Here is a 20,786-nt window from a genome sequence, read left to right as displayed (position 1 = left end):
CATGCACCTATACCTTTTATTTGTAACACGAATTTATATGGGTGTTTCGTAATATTCCCGATGGAATCGCATTTTCGTTGCTCATCTTTCCACTAATATATTTACGTTAGTCTTTCATCCCTATTTAGCAATTAGATCTTCAACAGTAATTACTAAAAAATAAGAAAACAAACTACAAAAGTAATGCAGAAGAGACGCGATGTATTCCTAACGATGTTTTGCAGAAAAAAAAGAACAGAAAAATGTATGATGAAAAATTATGCGTAACTATACACACACACACACACACACACACACACACCAACATAAATACTTCATGAAAGAGGGAGACTGAAAATTTACGGTAGGGAAATGGATGGGACTGGTGTCAAGGTTTGAGGGGTATGGCAGGAGAGAAATGGAGATTCAATATGGGATATGGCTACACGGATCCTCAATTATTGTCATTTGATTAAAAAAGAAAATCAACGTGGATTACTCTGTACCAAAACCCAAAACCGCGGAATGTTTTTGTTTGTTTGTTTGTTTGAGGGAGTTGTGGATCAATGGATCCCCCCCCCCCTTGAACCTAATCCTATCTATAACTCAAACTCTAACCCTAAACCTAACCTTAACCCTATAATATTTCCTCTAACTTATCACTATAATCAGTATTTGGCCGCCGGGGTAATTTGTCCCGGGGGGGGGGGGGGGGGGTATTGCCCTGTCTGTATACCCGTCATGATTTGAATCTACACTGATTGTTCCTATGTCTTCAGGGGTGCTGTTCGTTATTCCAGGGAGGTCACCTCCCTGGTTATTCCGAAGGTTCGCTATTCCGAAGGTTCGTTAATCTGAAACACACAAATTCCCTATACCTAGAGGTTCGTTAATCCGAAAATGAAAAAGGGTTCGTTAATCCGAACATTCGTGGCGTTATTCCGAAGGTTCGTTATTCCGGAGATTCGTTAATCCGAAAATGAAATTCGGAAAAACGAACCTTCGGAATAACGAATCTTCGGACTAAAGAGCCTAATTCGGAATAACGAACCTTCGGAATAACGAGTTGTAACCGTCTTCAGAGACCCATTATCAGCCTTACAATTTTCAGTCACCAAATCTTTTAACTTTGTTACGTTGATTTATAAAATTCTGGTGTCATGGCACGTATAGGGCCTATATTATTCTTCTCCCTCCGAATTTTGAATTGTGTGCGAAGATTTGTTGCTTTTCACCAACAGTTTCCTTTCCTCAGTCTAAGTCCGTTCAATGTCAACTCAACTCCTAAACCTATCTCTTCCCCTTTTCTTGTAAGAATAATGAGACCTGGGCCCCATTTCATAAAAGATGTTAGGATGGCGACTCTTGCTGGAATGACAACTTTCCATAACAGCAGCCAATCAGGAAGCTGGATTCTTGTCGTTGTCATGACAATTGCCATTCCAGCAAGAGTTGCTATCATATCAACTTTTTATGAAAAAGGGCCCTGGTCTTGTATTTCAATAATAGGCTTTGTGAATGTATATCCAAGGTTTTTACGGTAACATTTTCTCTGTAACGTCTTAGTGGTTTTGAGGGGAATGCGTATAAGGGCCTAATATGCGTTCCGTTGCCAACATTAAACGATAATGCATCTTGGCATCATTGTATCTTTTCTATTCTTTTTTTTTAAGTGAAGATGAATATCAAAATGAAATGAAATACAAGCTCAAGGATATTTAGGGTTGAATAAAATCTGAATTTGCACTCTACATGCAGATTGTGTATATTAACTGCTTTTATTTTGTTTTTTTTGCGTGTACAAGGGGAAGTAGTATTAAGTTACTACGGGTTGTAGCATTCTAGGCCTGTGGTGCAGGATAAATTTCCATCTGCTAGTAGTACCGGTACGGAGTTCACATAGCTTCATGGTGCTTCACGGTTTCTATGGTATCAAGATATATCTATTAAGGATTGTTGAAGTTCAGCGGCATTTAAATCGTGATTCAACATGAAATACGAAAAAATTAGAGTGAACAGATTTTAAATGAAGTTGTAATAACTTTGGCCTACACCTCAAAATAGGCCTATTAGGGTCTAGATGCAAAATGGATTTCTGCGGGTGTTTCCTTTCTATTTTCTTTCTTTCTTTCTATTCTTATTTCCGGGGCCACTATATGAATGCAAAATGGATTTCTGCGGGTGTTTCCTTTCTATTTTCTTTCTATTCTTATTTCCGGGGCCACTATATGAATTTCGAAATTAAAGATTTTAGTGGATTTAGGAAACATTATGAAACTATCAAGCAAAGCAACAAGGGTTCCTCTCGGGATCATTATTTGATACTGTAGTAACTTGAGAATAATTTTCATGAAGACCGTTGATGTATGGTATGGGCCCTCATAGGCCTACTGTATCTACTGTTTGTAGCTTTTGTCGTTTTTCTCATTCCAGCTGTACGTGACGATACATAATATATAAAAATGGTATGCAATTATGGATCCACCCCCCCCCCCCCACCCAAAAAAAAAAAAAAAAAAAAAAAGGAAAACATGAATGACAGGAAAAGAAAAAACCCGCAAAAGGATTGGGTCTCGCTGTGTCGAACGGGCTGCACGCCGCTACCTATTCACGAGCGCTATCCCGCTACTGCTCCACACGGGGACTTTTGCTTGCTGCGTTTCCGCCCTGGGCCGGTTCGTCCCTCCTTAGACGACCTGGTCGTCCGATCCTCCGACCAGATGACCATATCGGTGCCGAGCTTAGCGTGGACGCCCGATCGCCATAGCGCAACGACGAACAGAACTCCCGCTCTCAAGCAATCCACCAACCCCGGCCTCCAAGTAGCTGGATTACAGGCGCACGCCACAACGCCCGGCCGAAAGATCATGAAAAATACGCACATTAAATATTTGATTGACAGTCTCTGGCGGCTTTTACATTTGTTTTGTTTGGGGGGGGGGGGTTTCCTGTTCTTTTTTTTTTTTTAAGTATTTGTTTTTTTGTACAGTTAAAGTTATGATATGAGTCAGTTACCACAGATTCCATTGGTAAACCATGACAAAGAAAAAAATCTACTGAGGTTGTAAGCTAGCCACACTGTGTTACTGCACTCAGTTCTACACACAGAACTCTCGAAGAGTTCCTGTGGTTCTACATAGTAACAGATGCATGCAAGTCGACGCGCGGCGGCAATTAATATGGTATGCAAATGGTAGGTCGTGCGATCACGCACGGCGCGCGCCCGCACCAGCATACCCCCACACGTACATACACACACACACACACGCGAGAGGGGATAGGGAAAGGCGAATCTGATGAGGTGGGTTTTCTTCATTTGATGTTCAATGAACTCCGTGTTTAACCACTTTTGAGACCTCCCTTATGTATCCGTTCATTTGAAATGAATGGAATAAGACCATGTCGCTGAGAATATAATCGAACCTATAGAATCAAGGTCAAGAAGAGTTTGCTTAGTTTATTGTAGTCCCATGCATTTAATTTCATGTATTGTTATATGGCGTTACCTCTCTGCTGCATGCATGCTGCCTGCTGATGGATGCCATGCCATATGGCATATAAATTTATGCCCATGACGTGCATATACGACCGAAAGATCGGTCTGTATCTGGTCGTCGGGGATAGACCTATGTTCCGCGGAGACTGCATCTGGCTTCATGAGGGGAGCGATAAAAAGACTCCTCCGGAGCTCCGGACAGACGGATCTTTCTGTCTTGACTAGCTCTAAACTGTGCTCGCCTCTGTGTCTGTGGCCAGCACCAGCCGCAGCCCTCACCGCACCAGCGACCCCAACCCGTACCGAGTCGGGGTCGCATTGCAGCCGTATGGCTATTGTATTGATGTACCACCTGATATAGTTTAGTAGTATTTTGGTGACCAATGACCAAAATACAAGGTTTTACACTGAAATTTGTAGCCACACTGTTAGATAAGATAGACGCATGTCTACTTACAATCAGAGGCACGGAAATCGATTTACAATACGATCTGTTTTAAGAGCCCAGTGAAAGATTTTATCCGAGGTTTTAATCCTTAAAGTTTAACTAAAGTAGTACAACTTACACAGCGCATGTGCTAACAGCCTTGCTGTTGATCGGGTATGGATAAAACATAGCACATAATATGTGACCCGCTACAACAAAATGATCCGAAAGTCGGGCGAGGTCGATTATTTGAAAATTGCATGACGCAATTCCCGAATCCTTCAGCTTTCAGGATGGCAGGAGAAGCGGCTGGGCATAGCGCACCCCGCCACCACGCACCAGTCGACTGGGGAGCTAGTGTGGGAGCTTCACGCTTCGGTTAGCGGCAAGCAGCAAACTGACCAATGAGATCGCTCTGGTCGTTGTTAGGGGCGGAGCCTATCTGTGGCGCTCAATCCAAATGTTCGAACCAGTTTCTGCTTCGTTGAAACGCCAAAAAACATGGCCCAGAAAAACGCTATTTTTTTATCTTTCCTTTCATCATTTTGCTTCAAAATTTCGACAGATGATAGAAGACATGTCAGACTTCAATAATATGTGATGTGGCTTTTCGTTTCGAATCCAAGTGTCATTTTGAACGATGAGTTGTTTACTGAATTGCAAGCATGATTACTTCACTAAATTGCATACAAGTCGTTGGGGCACTGTTACTGGTTATAGCGCCCCGCGCCGGGGTTATGCCAGCCCCAACGGCAACGCCACAGGAAACTCACTGTGTACAAGGACTATGGAGCGCCACAGGCTGTATGTCTTGACTAGACTCTAGGATCTAATGCCATGCCATGATGCATGGCTTGGCATGGGCATTATCGCGAAATAGTCCACCACTCCATCAGCTCCATTCACCGCCATTCATTTCATCATAGCCGGGGACTTCTTTCAACCTCCACAAGCGTAATAGACTTTACACATAGCATTAGTGGAGACGCACATGCAGAATTACAGAACGAGAGGGGACCGATAACACGATTTGGCCCTTGGCATGTAGATCTAGTGTCTATGTAGAATCTTGAGTCTTTTGAGTCTTGATATTAATGTTTTAATAAAGTATGGGAATCCCTGTAGCAGCTGCAACCCAACTAGACTGGAATGGGTTGGTGCAGTGGCAGTATACAGTATGTCCCCAAAAAAATTACAACGGGGCCCTCCGCAATGATATCTTTAAAAATAGTGAATCAATCTGAATACAAATTCAGGGTATGAAACTATAACTCACTGCCCACATCTTACAGAAAATCCCATTCGATTTGCTTCAGTGGTCAAAGAGAAATACGGAATTTTGTAGAGGATGTCGGGAATCTCTTCTGTCCAAGTTCTGTCTATTGTTCACACACAAGATCATCGAAATGCTAAAATCGGAAGAATCTGATTCATGACATGTTTACAACAATCCACATTTCTCTGTGACCGCTTAACCAAATCGAATGGGGATTTCTGCAAAATAGAGCTAAAATGTTATATTTCAAGACCCTGAAGTAGCATTTGAAAAATTTAATCATTATCAATGCGAAAATCTTATTGTAATTTTTTGGGGGACATACTGCAGTAAGTCGCCCCAAAAATTACAATCAGATTTTCGAATTGATAACACCTATTATGATCAACCTGTGTACGTGCTACTTCAGAGTCTTAAGGTATAACATCTTAGCTCTATTTTGCAGAAAACCCCATTCAATTTGGTTAAGCGGTCACAGAGAAATGTGGATTGTTGTAAAGCATGTCATGAATCGGATTCTTCCGAGTTTAGCATTTCGATGATCCTGTGTGTGAACAATAGACAGAACTTGGACAGAAGAGATTCCCGAAATCCTCTACAAAATTCCGTATTTCTCTTTGACCACTGAAGAAAATCGAATGGGGTTTTCTGTAAAATGTGGGCAATGAGTTATAGTCTCATACCCTGAATTTTTATTAAGATTCATTCACTATTTTTAAAGATATCATTGCGGAAGGCCGCATTGTAATTTTTTTTTGGACATACTGTATATGTGATGGTGCACATGCTATAGACTCTACTTTTACTTTAACCATGACCAGCCCGAACGCGATTGTCATTATAGTATTCGGGGTCACGTACGGGGTAGTAATAGTATTGCCCCTATGTAAATTCCAACTTGAATACTGAAAATTGTTTCAATTTGAATACATTACGACGTCCAATTGTTGACAACACTTACACTAAGACCCTACATGTGATTATTTACATTTGGTTCCTGTTATACTATATAGTCCTTTTCTCTCCAAATTGATGACTTGATTCGGTCAAGAGGAATCTTTGAGAATGATGACTGCTCCATTTGATGGATTGGAAACCTGTGCGCATGCGCTAATTGGAGTGTATTGTAGCCTTTAGAGAAGGCCTTCTTGCTGATGTCATTTCTGGGCGAGTAAGAAGTGATCCCAGCCAAGCGCGACATCGTGAGAGCGAAAGGGCCTTGTCCAAAGGCAAAAAACATTGTGCTTTTCATGCATATTCATATCGCCAATGCGCAATGTGCCTTGCAAATATTGTTTCAAAAAAGGAAGGGAGGAACAGAAAGAATGGAGATGGACTCATACTCATCATAGAAAAATGTCTTTTCAAGACCATGGGATTAGTCTTGAAGTTAGCAAGTAAATGGCAGGTAAGAATTAGATAGAAAATATATAATGTATAGTATAAAAGTAAGCCTTTAGCTGGTAAAATAGTTGCCTTATAGAGGGGCGAAAATGTCTATTTCTCTTTCATCGTACAGAGACAGCGCTCTGTTGACTCGGGGCGCTCCCACAGTATATGTGTAACTGTGTACAAGGAGCCCCCCGGGTGGGGTTAGTGCTAGATACCAAGATATGTACAATTAAAACGTGATGCATATGTGCGAGTAAAAGATGCTCTTCCTGTCACCAACAGGGGGCTTCATCCTTCTAATAGCTGGAAGGGCAGCCTCCTGGAAAGCAGCAAGGGTTTGTGCTGTTCGTGTTACTGCTTGAGGTGGTAGACAGTTTTACGGTTCCAGACAGTTCCATATACGGATGGCTCGAGGATAAAAGAAAACTTGTAGGGGTCTATGGTGGCTACAAGTACTGTAAGTAAGCTTTAGGCTGTGGTTATTTCTGCTGATGTATGGGGCTGGTGTTATGAAAGCTGGGAAGGAGATGTTTACTCCAATGTAGTTGTTGCTGTGTTTTGAAGAACATTATGGATTGTGCAAGGAGGCTGTGTGTGTGCAAAAGGTCCCATCTAAGCTGACTCACGAGACAAGAAGATGATGTGGTTGTCCAGCAGTCCCGGGTAACAAAACATACACCGACTGTACGTCCTTCTTTAGCAACATCAATCCGTGGACATTCTCACAAGCTCTTTATTCCATATGTACAAACTGTTGGCTACACTGTATCAAATGACATTCTTCCCAGACACAACTAGACTGTGGAATGATCTGCCCCAGGCCAAGACAGACCCTACCTTAAACTTACAAAGTTCAACTGTAGCATATGTACCACTAATGTACAGGAGCTTTAGTACCACTTTGCAATAGCTCAGTTTATTTACAAATACAATGTGGGAAAGTGGTGCAGCATATTCAACTCCACTAGGTCTGAGATGGGAGTGGGGTGTTTTTAGCTGCACGCCTAGAAAATGTAGTCATTTTAGCTTGCATTGTACATGCAAAAATTACAACGTAAACACGTCCACATGCACACCATGCCTGCCAACAGTACCACAATGCACCAAAGATGAACTGTACTGAACAGGATCAGGAAGAAGAAGAGGAGGAGGACAAGGAGGAGGAGGAAGAGTGGGCAGGCACAAACCCTTGGTCATAAAGAGGCCTGTGCCAAAAAGACTAGAAAAGTGGTTCCACATGCACCACTGGCAGTGTCCCATAGGCTGCGTACTGTAGCTGCTCCTAACAACCTTGTTGGGAGCAGCTCAGTGGAGGGAATATGAAAAAGAGGCTTTATTTGGCACAGCCTCCCTCTATACAAGTGACAAACACTTGTATTTACATTGTAATTGAACTCTGGTGGATGTCCTGCAGCCGCGTACTCCACAACATTGTGGATGTTCACATCCCCATCCATGCTACGTGTAAAAATGCAGCTTCGTCACCAATAACAAGGTTTCACAGCAAATTGGCATCACCCTCAATCCTGCCCAGGAGCCACCTTGAAAAGTTGAGCCTCCTCTGGAAATCCCTCTCCAGCAGTTGATGATGCTCATCATATGCTCAGCGTTTTGTAAGGATATGTAGGTACATTACAAACTAGAACTTGGAAAAAAGTAGTTTTGTACCCTTTACTTTCAAATGACCCTAACTCTGTGATCTGTGACAATGGTGATGCAGGCAAGGTCTAATCATGAATAATCATTACCATTATTATGAGATTGATGTAATAATCAAGTCCTGAATCACACCATTCACATTAATAGACACACATGTTATGGGATGGAGAAGTGGAATTTAGCAAATTAATGTCTTAAAGATAATAAAAAGTTTTGGTAGGGTACCTCAAAAGCTTCCCTGAATTTCCTTGTCTTGGTTTGTGTTTCAGGTTAAAGTACGTTGTCTGTGAGAATTACTCGCCCCAAAGTGCTCTCATGTCTTAGTAATCATGCAATAATGGTTTTGTACCAGAGCCGACGCTGTACAGCGTCGATAAATATTGTACGAAACCACTGACTGCGACCAGCCCATTGTACGCATAGCTAACTGCGACCAGCAGCCCCATACGCATAGCGTAATGGGGCTTCGCATTGTAGCATTCAGGATCATGACAGAATTAGTATCGCGGGTAAATGTCAACTTAAAATCCCAAAATTTCTTCAATTTGAAGACTTACCAATTAAGTTGAAGTATTGAAAACGGGCTTCGGACAACGTTTGGTTCTGCCAATAGTCCCTTTCTGTTCGAAATGATGACTGAATGTGACTCGGTCGAGAGGACCTTGGGAGAGCTACATACACTGGATACAATGGCCAGCGCATGCCCACACAAACTATCTTATCCGTTCATGGATTTGAAATTTGTGTGCATGTGATGTGTTCGCATGCTCTGGCTGTACCTTGGTAGTATTCAGTGTACTGTATGTAGCTCTCCTAAGGTCCTGTCGACCGAGTCACTTTCAGTCATCAATTCGAACAGAAAGGGACTATAGGCGGGACCAAACGTTGCCCGAAGCCTGTTTTCAATACTTCAACTTAATTGGTAAGTCTTCAAATTGAAGAATTTATGGGATTTTAAGTTGACATTTACCCTGCGATACTAAATCTGTCATGATCCTGAATGCTACAATGCGAAGCCCGATTACGCTATGCGTATGGGACTGCTGGTCGCTATGCGTATGGGGTTGCTTGTCGCAGTTAATTGCATGTTACTAAGACATGAGAGCACTTTGGGGCGAGTAAGTCTCACAGTGTTAGTTATATGAAAGGTACTTTAACCTGAAACACAAACTAAGACAAGGAAATTCAAGGACACTTTTGAGGTACCAAAACTTTTTATTATCTTTAAGCCAAAGCCAAACAAGCCAAATGATACAAACAGACTCAAGTGCAATGAGTGGGGCTATCATTTTATGTACATTGGGCATAGCCATGGATTTAGCTTTAGCCTGGTGATGTCATGATCACTGCAGTTCCGGGGTCGCACTTTGGTACTGCATTTGGCCTAGCTTGCGTTTACAGTGAGAAAAGGTCAGGCCAAGCCTGGGCTGTGGCTACCTCTAGAGCTTTCTTAGATGTGTGGCAGTTTTTGGTAGTGCCGCATTTGGCCTTTTGAGGATTCAAAGTTGGCCTGACCTCATTTACAGTGAAAATGAAGTCCTACGGGTGTAGCTGAGATCTTTAGTTTGTGCAGATTCATAGCAGTTTCAAATGACATTACTTTTTATATATACATACATTTTTTTCTTATTTTCCAAATTTTCCTGATGTTAGATTGGAGGTTTGATGAAGACAGGAGAAAATCTAGGAATGTTACCAACAAGATGTCAGAAGGAGTAGAAAAGACACAACAGTCATCCTCTTCTTCAGACGACTCAGTTGCTACTACAGCAAGCTCTCTTCAGTCTATGTCCCCTTCTGCTGGAGATCCTGTCGACACCAGTGTAAGCAAGGTATCAACAACAGCCACCACACGACCAATGACAACTAAGCCAACCTCAGACCAGTCCTCAGTTATAACCCCTTCAACATCATCAGAAAAAATGGAATCCATTTCAACTACATCGTCTACTCTCACATCCACTATAGTCACCAGACGAGGTAAGCATTAGTGTTATTCCTGACCTCTGTTGGGCAGAGTACTGTGATTTGCACTTCCATTCTGTAGAGCAAGGAAAGTATTAAACAGTGTTGTACTGAGAGAACAATCTTAAAAGAGATTCATTGTCTACAAAAGCAATGATATGCATGTCAAAGTGAATTGTAATAACTACAAGGAAGTTATCAACACCTCACCATAATGTATACATTCACAATATGTACTTTGCTTTCCTGTGATAAAACATAACAGGACACAGTAAATTGTTTAGAAACTCTATATGAAAATCAGAACTCAAACAAGTTTGCAAGGAAATCTGGCTCTCATGATACTACCATGTACAGCCATTGCTCTTTAGGGGAAAGATATTTAAGCAATATTCTTATACATCCTTGGTTTATTATTGTGTGTTTTAGCAGTGGCGGATCCAGAGGGGGGCGCACCAGGCGCCCGTCCCCTCTTTATTTTTATTAAATACAAAAGAAATAAAAGGAACAAAAGGGGGTGTGAGTGCCCCCCCCCCCCCCTTTAATTTTGTATTGAAAGGTGCAAATCACAGTACTGAATAATTCCTTGATCTGCCCCTGGTTTTAGCAACCTTTTGTGAAAAAGCCCAATGATAGTGATTGTCAGCACCATTTTCTCCAGTCTCTACCCGCAGGATAAAACCTCCAAAGAGAATCTACTTGGTCTCCTTGGAAACAAAGACTGCTCTAAGTGGCAAGTCTTCCAAACGAGGTCTTAGAAGGGGTCAGCGGCTGACTCCGCGTAGAACCCCACCTTCTCAGAGTGTGCCCATAGCTGGTCAAAGGCACTTGAAGTTAAAGGTCACTCCAGTCAGAGAATCTGTTCCATTGGTTGTCGGAGGAACGCAGCTTTCACGTAGGGGTCCTAAGAAAGGGAGTTTTTCCTGTTGTCTGCTTTGACAAATTTTGTTGGTGTTCCTATGTTTGATATTTCATGTTGAGAAGCCCTTTTTTTTTCCGTTAAAGGTGAGCCTCTGTCTTTGCTTGGTGATTTATGGTGTTGGTATTCTCGAGGGCAGTTTTTGTGGCACTGTTTCATCATAGTGGCCACATGATGACTGATAATATGATTCACTACATTAAAGAAATCTCTCCCAGGTTTTACATAAAGGTAATAGAAAGGAAAAACCTAAGACACTTCCAAAAATCAGTAATTGGGATTTGATATAAGCAGTAATGAAATTGACAGGTCTATGTCCTAAAATATCACCTCTGGAAGCAATATTTCATCTTAATTGACATTTTATAGGTACAATGTACTATGTATTTCAAGGTTTGCCTAGTACTGTACAATGTATGTAGCTTCAGTGTACCAAACCATATTTAAAACAAATGACCATCTTACATTAAGCAGGGCTCTACACTAACCTAAATCTCTGGTGGCATGTTGAGGCCACTATAATCTTTGTACCAGTATCTGAAATGTTGGTGGAGGAAAAAGATAAAATGTGACAAAATAAAAGTGCATAACAATCCATTTTGAAACTTACAATGTAGTTGCCTGATTGGCCTCAAAAAGCTTGTACCTTTTTTTGTGGCTCAGTATCAGTTTGTTGTGGCCCGGGGCCACGACTAATGTCAAGCCTGCTTATAAATTTTGTAGCTTATTGTGTATCTGCATAAAACTTGAGTTTAAAGTCTGAAAATATTTTTATATCACAACACAACCAGCTTGACCCTACTCAGAAAATGAACTTGTGAAGAATGTACCACACTTCTATTGTATGATGTAAACCCAGTGCATTACTGACACCAGGAGCCCGTTGCATAAAACTCCAACCGGATTTTTTTCCGGTTGAAATCACAAAATTCCGGTTGGAAGCTCCCAACCAGAGTTTTTATGCAACGGATTTTACATTCTTAGGTTAGCAACCGTAAAAAATTCAGGTTGGGCAAATCCCAACCTGAATTTTTTAAGGTTGCTAAAAAAGTTTTATGCAACGGGACCCAGGGAATACTTTCACATTTTTCCTTCTACTAACTTCAAGATTAAAATTGGTTCCATTCTGTTTTCATGTGACTTGTTGAAAATTAAGTTTTATTTATGAAAAATTATTAACAGATTTATGTTTTACTCTGTTCTCTTTAAGATTAACATAAATTTTAAGTAACATCTTCAATTTTTAATGTGAACTGCAGTATCAGCCATGCCAATTCATAGGCAGTATACATTTAACCCGTTGAGGACGAGTCCCGAGTATACTCGGGCAGGTGTCTATGGGAAATGCATGTTGTAGCAAAATCAGTCCGTCCTCAACGGGTTAAAGCTGTTTTTATAACCTCTTTTTTTCTTGTCTTTTTTGCATTTCTTTATTATTTTGTTCTTATTTGCATGAATACATCTTGTTAATAATTTGTTAATCTACACAATCTTTCATGCAACATTTTTTCTTCAAGAAGAATCTGAATGTCATGTACATATGCTTTTTTAGCTCACCTGAGCCAAAGGCTCAAGTGAGCTATTGCGATCGCCCTTCGTCCGGCGTCCGTCGTGCGTCGTGTGTCGTGCGTCGTGCGTAACCTTTTTACATTTTCATCTTCTTCTTGAAAACCCCAGGACCGATTTTCATCAAACTTGGCAGGTAGCATCCCTAGGGGGTTAGGACCTCAATTTGTTAAAATGGGCACCATGCCCCACCAAGGGGGCCCCCAGGGGGGCCCAAACCCCCAAAATGAAGGAATGTTTAAAAATCTTCTCTAGAATCAGAAGTTATAGAGCTAAGATAATACTATGAGTGAGTACATTAATGACTGTAGTTTTGAGTTTGTTCATAGGAAATCCAGGGGTGCCCCTCTTGGGGGCAGGGGTGGGGAGGGGGGTGGTTGGGAAGGTCCAAATGGGGGCCTGAATTGTACATTTTCATCTTCTTCCTGAAATCCTCATGATGGATTTTCGTCAAACTTGGCAGGTAGCATCCCTAGGGGGTCAGGATCTAAATTTATCAGAATGGGCACCATGCCCCACCCAGAGGGCCCCAGGGGGCCCCAATCCCCAATAATTAAGGAATCTTAAAAAATTTGGGCCCTTATTGTACATTTTCATCTTCTACTTGAGAATGCCTGGTCAAATTTTGGTAGAGCTGTGAATAATTTAGATTAGTGACTGCGTGAAAGGTGAACTTGCGATACTCAGGTGAGCGCTTGACCCGCGGGTCTCTTGTTTTTTCAGCTTTGCCTGTTGCCTGGCATACAGATCTGCTTAATCGATGCACATACTATGTGTAAGAAACGAAGTACACTGTGCTGTATTCATCAGAAAGATGTTTCCCCTCACTGTTATTACCCTTTCATATTGTTCATGGTACAGTTAATGGATCAGATTAAAGCTATGTTTAAAATTTATTGAAAAGGGTGGCAACTGGCAAATATAGCTGCTTTTGACTGTGTGCTTGATGGTCACAGAATTTAAGGTTGATTTTTGCTCCCTTTTCCAAAGCACCATTCTTTTTAGCAGTCCAAACATCAGAGAGAAAATTCAGGTCTGTATTCCTTTTCCATACTAGGAAATTCAATCTCCATGTTTATAAACTTACATGCCCGAATTCACAAAGGTGGTACAAATGAAACCATGGTTTGTAAACCATGGACAATTTGTATGGAGCGTCAAATGTTGCATGGCCTATTTCGTTAAGAAATCAGTCATTTCATCAATGAAATGACAACATTTCATCGACAAAATGATCATGGTGGTATATGGTATATGGTACATGGTGCAGAGCAGGCATTTTTTAATTCACATCTCCATTTGAATGAAATTACCATACCTGCACCAGTTACAGTGTGAGTTCTTTATTTTGCAACTTGAGTCTGCATTATTCCTCTGCTGCAATCATTTAGGTAAATGCAGTCCAGATTCAGGCAATTTTACTACAATCTTGTTCACACAATCATTTTTTTAAGACTTTGTGCTTCCAATGTATATTACCCAGACCTGAAAAAGGTATTTTTTGTATTATGTTGTGCAAAGTCACAAATACATGTATAGTCACTGGATTAATGTCAAACCCAATGTCAACACATGCCTAGTATGTACATTGTACATTAAACTTCCAGGAGGCTAAATTTGCATTTTTCTCTTTAATTTCATTTGTGGTTGTGTTCATGAATCCAAATAGTCTGATTCATTTCATTTTTGTTTTTCAAAAACAGTTTTCAGAATTTGTTCATCTCATATGTTTCGCTTTGTAAGAAATATTTCATCTTTTGATGAGTTTCATCAAACAGGGAATAATTTTCTAACTCAAATTTGATTAGCAATTTCAGCTGATGAATAATATTTTAAATGGCATTCTGTACACTTCTATGGAAGAAAACTGCTACACAAAAGTTAGTTTGTGTAGCAGTAGTATAAAAATGCATCTAGCGAATTGCGATGCGATACCAGGAAAATTATTCCCTGTCAAATGATATGATATATTTGTAAATATGGTACTAACATGCCATGATCAGTATGTGCAGCTTGTACACTGTATGTGATGCTTGCTACAGATTTGTTGTCATCACAAAATTTCTGTTATAAGTACAGTACAGTGTATATTATATACATTTATCTTATTCTATTATCAACTACCCTTGTTGTTCAATCTAACCAGAAATAAATCAGCTTTCTAATGTTACATTGAATTTCTTTGACAAAATCACTGAAGGTGTAGGTAGGGATTGTGAATATGTTGTATGTGTAAACTTTGTTTTAAGAAAAAAACACAAACAAAAACAACCAAAAAACACAGTTTGTATTTATATTATAAGGCATGCTAATTGTATATGGCTAAAAACATTTTTGGAATATAAAATTTGGGTACAATATGTATGTATCATACCTGTTAGAATAAATTCATGAGAATATGTCAGTGTGCATGCGAAGTACTCTAGTCAAGGGTTGAGGGAAATAAAATTTTTACAGTTGTAAGACAGATGCTCTTCGGGAGTGGATGCATCTGTATTTTGCTACTCATGATTATGGATATAATACAATTACACTGTACAGGGCAGATATACATTGTATTACTGTACTGTACACCCTATGAGTAGACCTGACTAATGTTTTGTTTTGTTTTTTTATAGTGAATAAAAAGATAAGGCACCATTCATGGTTTTGAGTATACCCATATTAGATTTAATGTTTGTTTTGCTATGAGACCCTTGTAACATTTCATATCATGATTGTTGACTGTCTTTGATAGTCAGCACCTGATATTCGAATGTTTGTCACTTTTTATCTCTCATTGATCAGCTACTATCAAGAATGAAAGCTCCACACCAGACATCAAAGTGCAACCTGAAGCATCACAGACTGGCTCCCAGCAGTCTTCTACAATGCCAAAGACTGGTGTATCTCCGACTATCATCACGCGCCATGCTGCACGTGAGCCATCTGTGTCCACGCCAACCATGAAGACAAGAACTAGCTCTGCAGCTGCAGCAGCTGCTACATCCAACAATGCTGCATCAGGCGGTAGTAGCAATGCAACCATGAAGACCAGGCAGGCATCCAATCGTGTGTCAACTCCAAAGTCTTCTGGTACTACAACGAGCCTGACAGTAGGAGGACGAGCCATGTCCTGTGGGAGTCCCTTGACACCACAAAGTAGTCAGGACGCTTTGGTGAAACGCCGCAGCTCATCACGTTCTATCAAGAGAAAAAAGTTTGACGATGAGCTTGTAGAGAGCAGCCTTGTCAAATCTTCTCGTGGAAAACTGCCCCCCTCTGGAATGACTCTCTCTCCATCCATGCCCCCTTCACAGCAGCAATACCACCACTCCCCACCACCTCCCCCATCACCACCACCACCACCAGCTCAACCATCACCCCCACCACCACCTGTGCCACAGATTATTGAGAAAGCAGTGGTGAAAATAGAGGAAAAGAAAGTCCCTGAACCACCAAAACCTGTGATACCACCTCCTCCACCACCACCACCACCACCACCAAAGAAACCTGAAGTTGTCAAGACCAAACCAAAGGCTGAACCTCCTCCACCATCACCACCACCACCTGCCCCCACACCACCAGCACCACCCCCACCCAAACAGCAAAAAGTGGAAACACCAAGACCTGCTCCAGAGAAGAAGAAGGGAAAAGCTCTTGTGAGTAGGAAATTTGTTGTTTAGCTTATCAACTCTTATTACTGCTAAATTTTCAAACATATAATACATGTATAACTGAAAATTTAATCTTATGCTATGCCAGTATCATTTGCAGGAAGGTATATGTACTTGAAACATTGTAAGTGTGGTGACAATAAGTAGTAAAATGATGTAAAATTTAGGTATATTTGTTTACTGTCGCCATACACACACTGTGTGTGATATGATTTGTCTCAAATGCTAGATATGACATTGACTATAACTCCTAGTTTTGGCCATTGGTAAAAGTCACTAGTTACTGTATTGATGGAATAGATTGTACATGTAGGTTTGTTTATCTCATATTTGATTAAGATATCACTGATACATGTATGTTCAGTGACAGCAGTGATTTCATATTGAATACCCGTTAAAAGATTCAAATATCTCGCATTATTTCATATGTATTATAAGAGAGCTTCTATGAAATTCATAAAGTAACACTTATCTTCCTTTTTGTAATTATTATGTTTTCAAACCAGTGATGTACCTACATGTCAATATTTGTAAGTTAACACTCTTGAAGTTCTTAAATGACTTTTTGAGCACATCAGCTCATGAAAAGAGGTTGTTACCCAAAGCAAATGTTGCACAATATGGGTATGTCTTCTGCTCTCAGATTTTTCAATGAATTCATTGTTATTTACATTAACAAGGCTATTTTCCCTTATAAATTAGCATTTTTAACTAAAAATGGAATCACAACTTCTTCTTTTTTTGTCTTAGCCCTCCAAGTCCAGCTCCTCCAAGTCTAGTCGATCAAAGAAATCCAAGTCCCTCGTTCCCCTGGCCAGAGAGACCAGTCGGTGGACTGCAGAGGATGACTTGGCACTCATCACAGCTGTACATCAGGTTTGTCTCATGTGATATTCAGTGGAGAAATTAAAAGTGTGGAAATACTGGAAAATTGTTTGATTTTACTGGTTTTGTCAGTAGGTATTAAATCAATTTGAATATTGAATTGCTTTTAAATTAGATCACTGTTATCACATTACGTATTATGAAGATGCAGTATTCCATAACTTGATTGCCAAATTTATTGCAAAACTCCTTTTAAAAGTTGTGTGATAATTCTCATTGTAGTAAGCTTGAACAGAAAATAAGAAGAAATGGTAATACAAATGTTCAATTCTGTAGAGAGTCTATTTCAAAGATGTTTATAGTAATTCTAACTAGTCTAAGATAGATATTTTCTATAGCCAGGGTCCTGCTTCATAAAGCCGCTTGTAAAGTTACGCATGACTTTACAAACAACTTGAATATGGCAAGCCAAGTGGGTTTCCTAATCATTGTTAATTTCAATAGCTAAGGCTGAAATTTGCAGGTGATTATGATTATTCTTACATGGTAACACATATTTTAACAGTTGAAAGTTTATTTTTGCCCCAATGTACGTGTAAATCTCTGGCGTTTCATATTCCATTCATTCATAAGGTCATGCATAACTTTACGAACAGCTTTATGAAACATGGCCCTGGGCCCTGTTTCATGAAGCTCTTCGTAAAGTTACGAACAACTTACAAGCGAATGGTGATCAGGTCTGATGTGCTATACTTACGAGAATTTCCATAATTCAGCACAAGAACTAATCACCAGTCGCTCGTAAGTCTTTCGTAACTTTACGAACAGCTTTATGAAACGCCCCCCAGGACAAGGTGTTTTTTTGTACTGCCTCACCTAACATTAAAAATGTATGTCTATTTCGTGCAGTAAACACTTGTCTGTAAAACAGGTCACTCCAAACAACTGCACAAAAATCTCTTGCTATCTCTCCCACATCAGACCAATGACCTTGAGCAAGTCTTCCAGGGTGTAAAGTTTTCTCATCGATTTTCCATGAAGGAAATAGAAGAGAGATGGTATGCCTTGTTGTATGACCCGATAGCATCAAAGTAAGTTTGATTCTCAACTTGATGTCCTTGTTTAAATCTTACTATGAGATCAGGCCAGCATAATGAATTTTATGCACCATTAAAACAAAATACAAGTCAGTGACAACACAAGATGTTACATGGCTGAAATGACATCCTTTAAAGAATATATGAGTTGATCTTTGCTCACTATTTCATCGGGTAACAGGGGGAGGGGCATTCAGAATATTGTGCTTCAAGTCTATGGGTTCCCAGCTAGGCTCGAAACCTCTAGAAACCCCTGACAGCGCAGTCTGTGTAACAAAGGCAGTGCATTTGAAACAAACATCATTCAAACCAGTATGACCAAATTAGGTCTTTGATAAGTAAGGTAACTATGGGCTACAATTTTTTTTTTTTTTAAATTTATGATCCTAAGTCATCACATGCTCTCATCAACTTCTACAACATTGTATCTTGCAATAATAATGAACATAAATTGCTTGAAGATTACATTTAAACATACAATGTAAAAACATGCATTGTATGATTTACAAAAAGATGAATAGTTTGTAAAGAGATGAATTGTTTGCAACTAGATTCATAACTTGTAACCAACAAATGATTGCAAAATGAACGATTGTGTATAAAGAAATTTTTTTTAGAAAAAGATGAAGAATAGATGAATGCGTTGTAGAAGACATATGATATGTGAAAGTGGCATACTAAATTTTTGAAAGTTAGGTAATATTAAAGAAAGAGAAATTATTATTTTTTTTTTCAAATTGAAATTGATATAATGTATTCCCTAGTGCCGATTCATTTTCATGGAGCAGTATATCTTTCTTTGTTTTATTTTGGTGTGCTTACATACACTTGCATATAGTTTGCCAAAAAAGTAATCTTTTTATCCCAAAGCTATCAAAGACATCATTTTCATATTCCTTTGATTACCAAATAAGGGTAAAGTACAGAATACCGGCAGCCAATCACGGAGAGCGCAAATCGCTCTGAAAAGAGCGTAATTACGCTTGCCGATAGCAACCATTAAAATATCAATCCGTTCTGCGATACGGTCCGTGATTCGGCTGTCGACGATTGCATTTGTTTACGTGTGTTTTCTTTGCTCTGTGCGGTGAGAAGTGTGGTATCTTACGTTGTTCTCGGGGGGTTTCGGGGGTGTCCCCCGAATAATGTAGTTCTAGATCCTGACGATGCTAGTCTAGACTATCCGTTAAAATTTACCCGAATTTACGATGTATACTCACGTTTTTAGGAGTCGAGGATAGTCCATATCCTAGAAATTGATAGCAATTTAGGTGAGACTAGAAAACAATCACTTATCTAATTGCTGGTGCTAGCTTGCAGTAGAGCTTACGCACTGTGTGGATGCGCTTGACAGCCCACCATGTTGACTCTATGCAGTCACAGTACACATAACAGCAGCTAATGCGTACGTGTGGCAGTGGTAGCGCGTATTGAGTCTGCAGAACGCGCGCATGTTTAGTAGTACAGTGTACAATACGTATAGCAGTTGAGTGCGCACATGTCTCTTGACAATACGCGTATACGCGCTGCCTTGCCAAACTACTGTAGTGTGTAGTGTGATTGTATCGTGATGACTTGTGTCGAAATAGTTCCGTCAAAATCGGGTCGATTTTCTTTATCGTCGATTTACTCGAGTTATCTCGATTTAGAGCAGTTTTCCTCCGAAACCACTCAATTTTCATAAAAATTGTGTGGTCAACCTACTTTTTGACGGCCGTTCCGTTTCTGGCCTTTTTGGGGGCCCCAAACGTCAGGAAAGACGAATTTCAGCCCTTCGGGCTGAAATTCATCTCTAAGGGAGAGCCGCCGGAGGCGGGGCCGAATCCTGCGGCGGCTCTTATACGCACCAATATGCTAATTTATATGAGGCAAAACCGGTATTCTGTAATTTCCCCCCAAATAACATCAAAAGATTACTTTGTTCATTTGTTTAAGTGGCTACGAAACACACAAATTGAATTTTTTACACATACATAATATCCCTTGTATATTGAAATTCTGAGCCTTGCACACGTACTAGCATTAATCCTGTGACACTTGACAAAGTGAATAGCAGAAATGTGTAGGGTAAATCAAGTTCAAGAGGACTACTATTAAAGTTTCAAATCCTTTATAAAGAAATCCCAATATGTCGTGATTCAATGTCAATGCCTCACAGTGATGGTTAACTGTGCTGGGCCCTGTTGTAGCAAAAGATATAATTGGTTGTAAATTTCCTTGCCACACAGGCTGCTATAGAATTGTGATAGAAATCAATGATATAATAAATTCTAAGTCTTCATAAAACAGGGCCCTGTACTACTTGATATCCTTCCAGGGCATCTCAGACTGCAATGAGACTCTTACATCCAGACATCAAGATTGCCATCATGTCACAAGCTCTCTACTCAGAAGACGAGGAAAAGATTCTTGGTACTGTAACATCGGTGAGTTTTTGACCTTTCTCCTAGTTTTAATGAAATTATGCTCAAGTAAGACATCCAGCAGACGGTAGGGTTTGTTTCTCCAAATCAATGAGCCCTTGAATTC

The 20,786-nt window shown here is 40.1% G+C and overlaps 1 protein-coding gene across 2 annotated transcripts in view; it reads left to right on the top strand.

The window, feature by feature from the left end:
- The first annotated feature begins 3,245 nt into the window (after positions 1-3,245).
- Positions 3,246-20,786, top strand: part of LOC140245578 (uncharacterized) — a 37,374-nt gene continuing 19,833 nt past the window's right edge. The window contains exons 1-7 of one of the 2 annotated variants that reach the window (XM_072325142.1): positions 3,246-3,280; positions 9,883-10,209; positions 10,856-11,089; positions 15,467-16,320; positions 17,086-17,211; positions 18,142-18,251; positions 20,575-20,683. In XM_072325142.1, coding sequence (XP_072181243.1) covers positions 9,933-10,209; positions 10,856-11,089; positions 15,467-16,320; positions 17,086-17,211; positions 18,142-18,251; positions 20,575-20,683 — 1,710 coding nt within the window. In that variant the 5' untranslated portion in view covers positions 3,246-3,280; positions 9,883-9,932. The remainder of the gene's footprint in view (positions 3,281-9,882; positions 10,210-10,855; positions 11,090-15,466; positions 16,321-17,085; positions 17,212-18,141; positions 18,252-20,574; positions 20,684-20,786) is intronic. The other variant, XM_072325144.1, reaches the window with a different exon arrangement.

This window comes from Diadema setosum, chromosome 22 (genome assembly GCF_964275005.1).
Source record: "Diadema setosum chromosome 22, eeDiaSeto1, whole genome shotgun sequence".
Taxonomy (NCBI): Eukaryota; Metazoa; Echinodermata; class Echinoidea; order Diadematoida; family Diadematidae; genus Diadema; species Diadema setosum.
The sequence above is the reverse complement of the archived record's forward strand: the minus strand, read 5'-3'. Positions and strand labels throughout refer to the sequence as shown.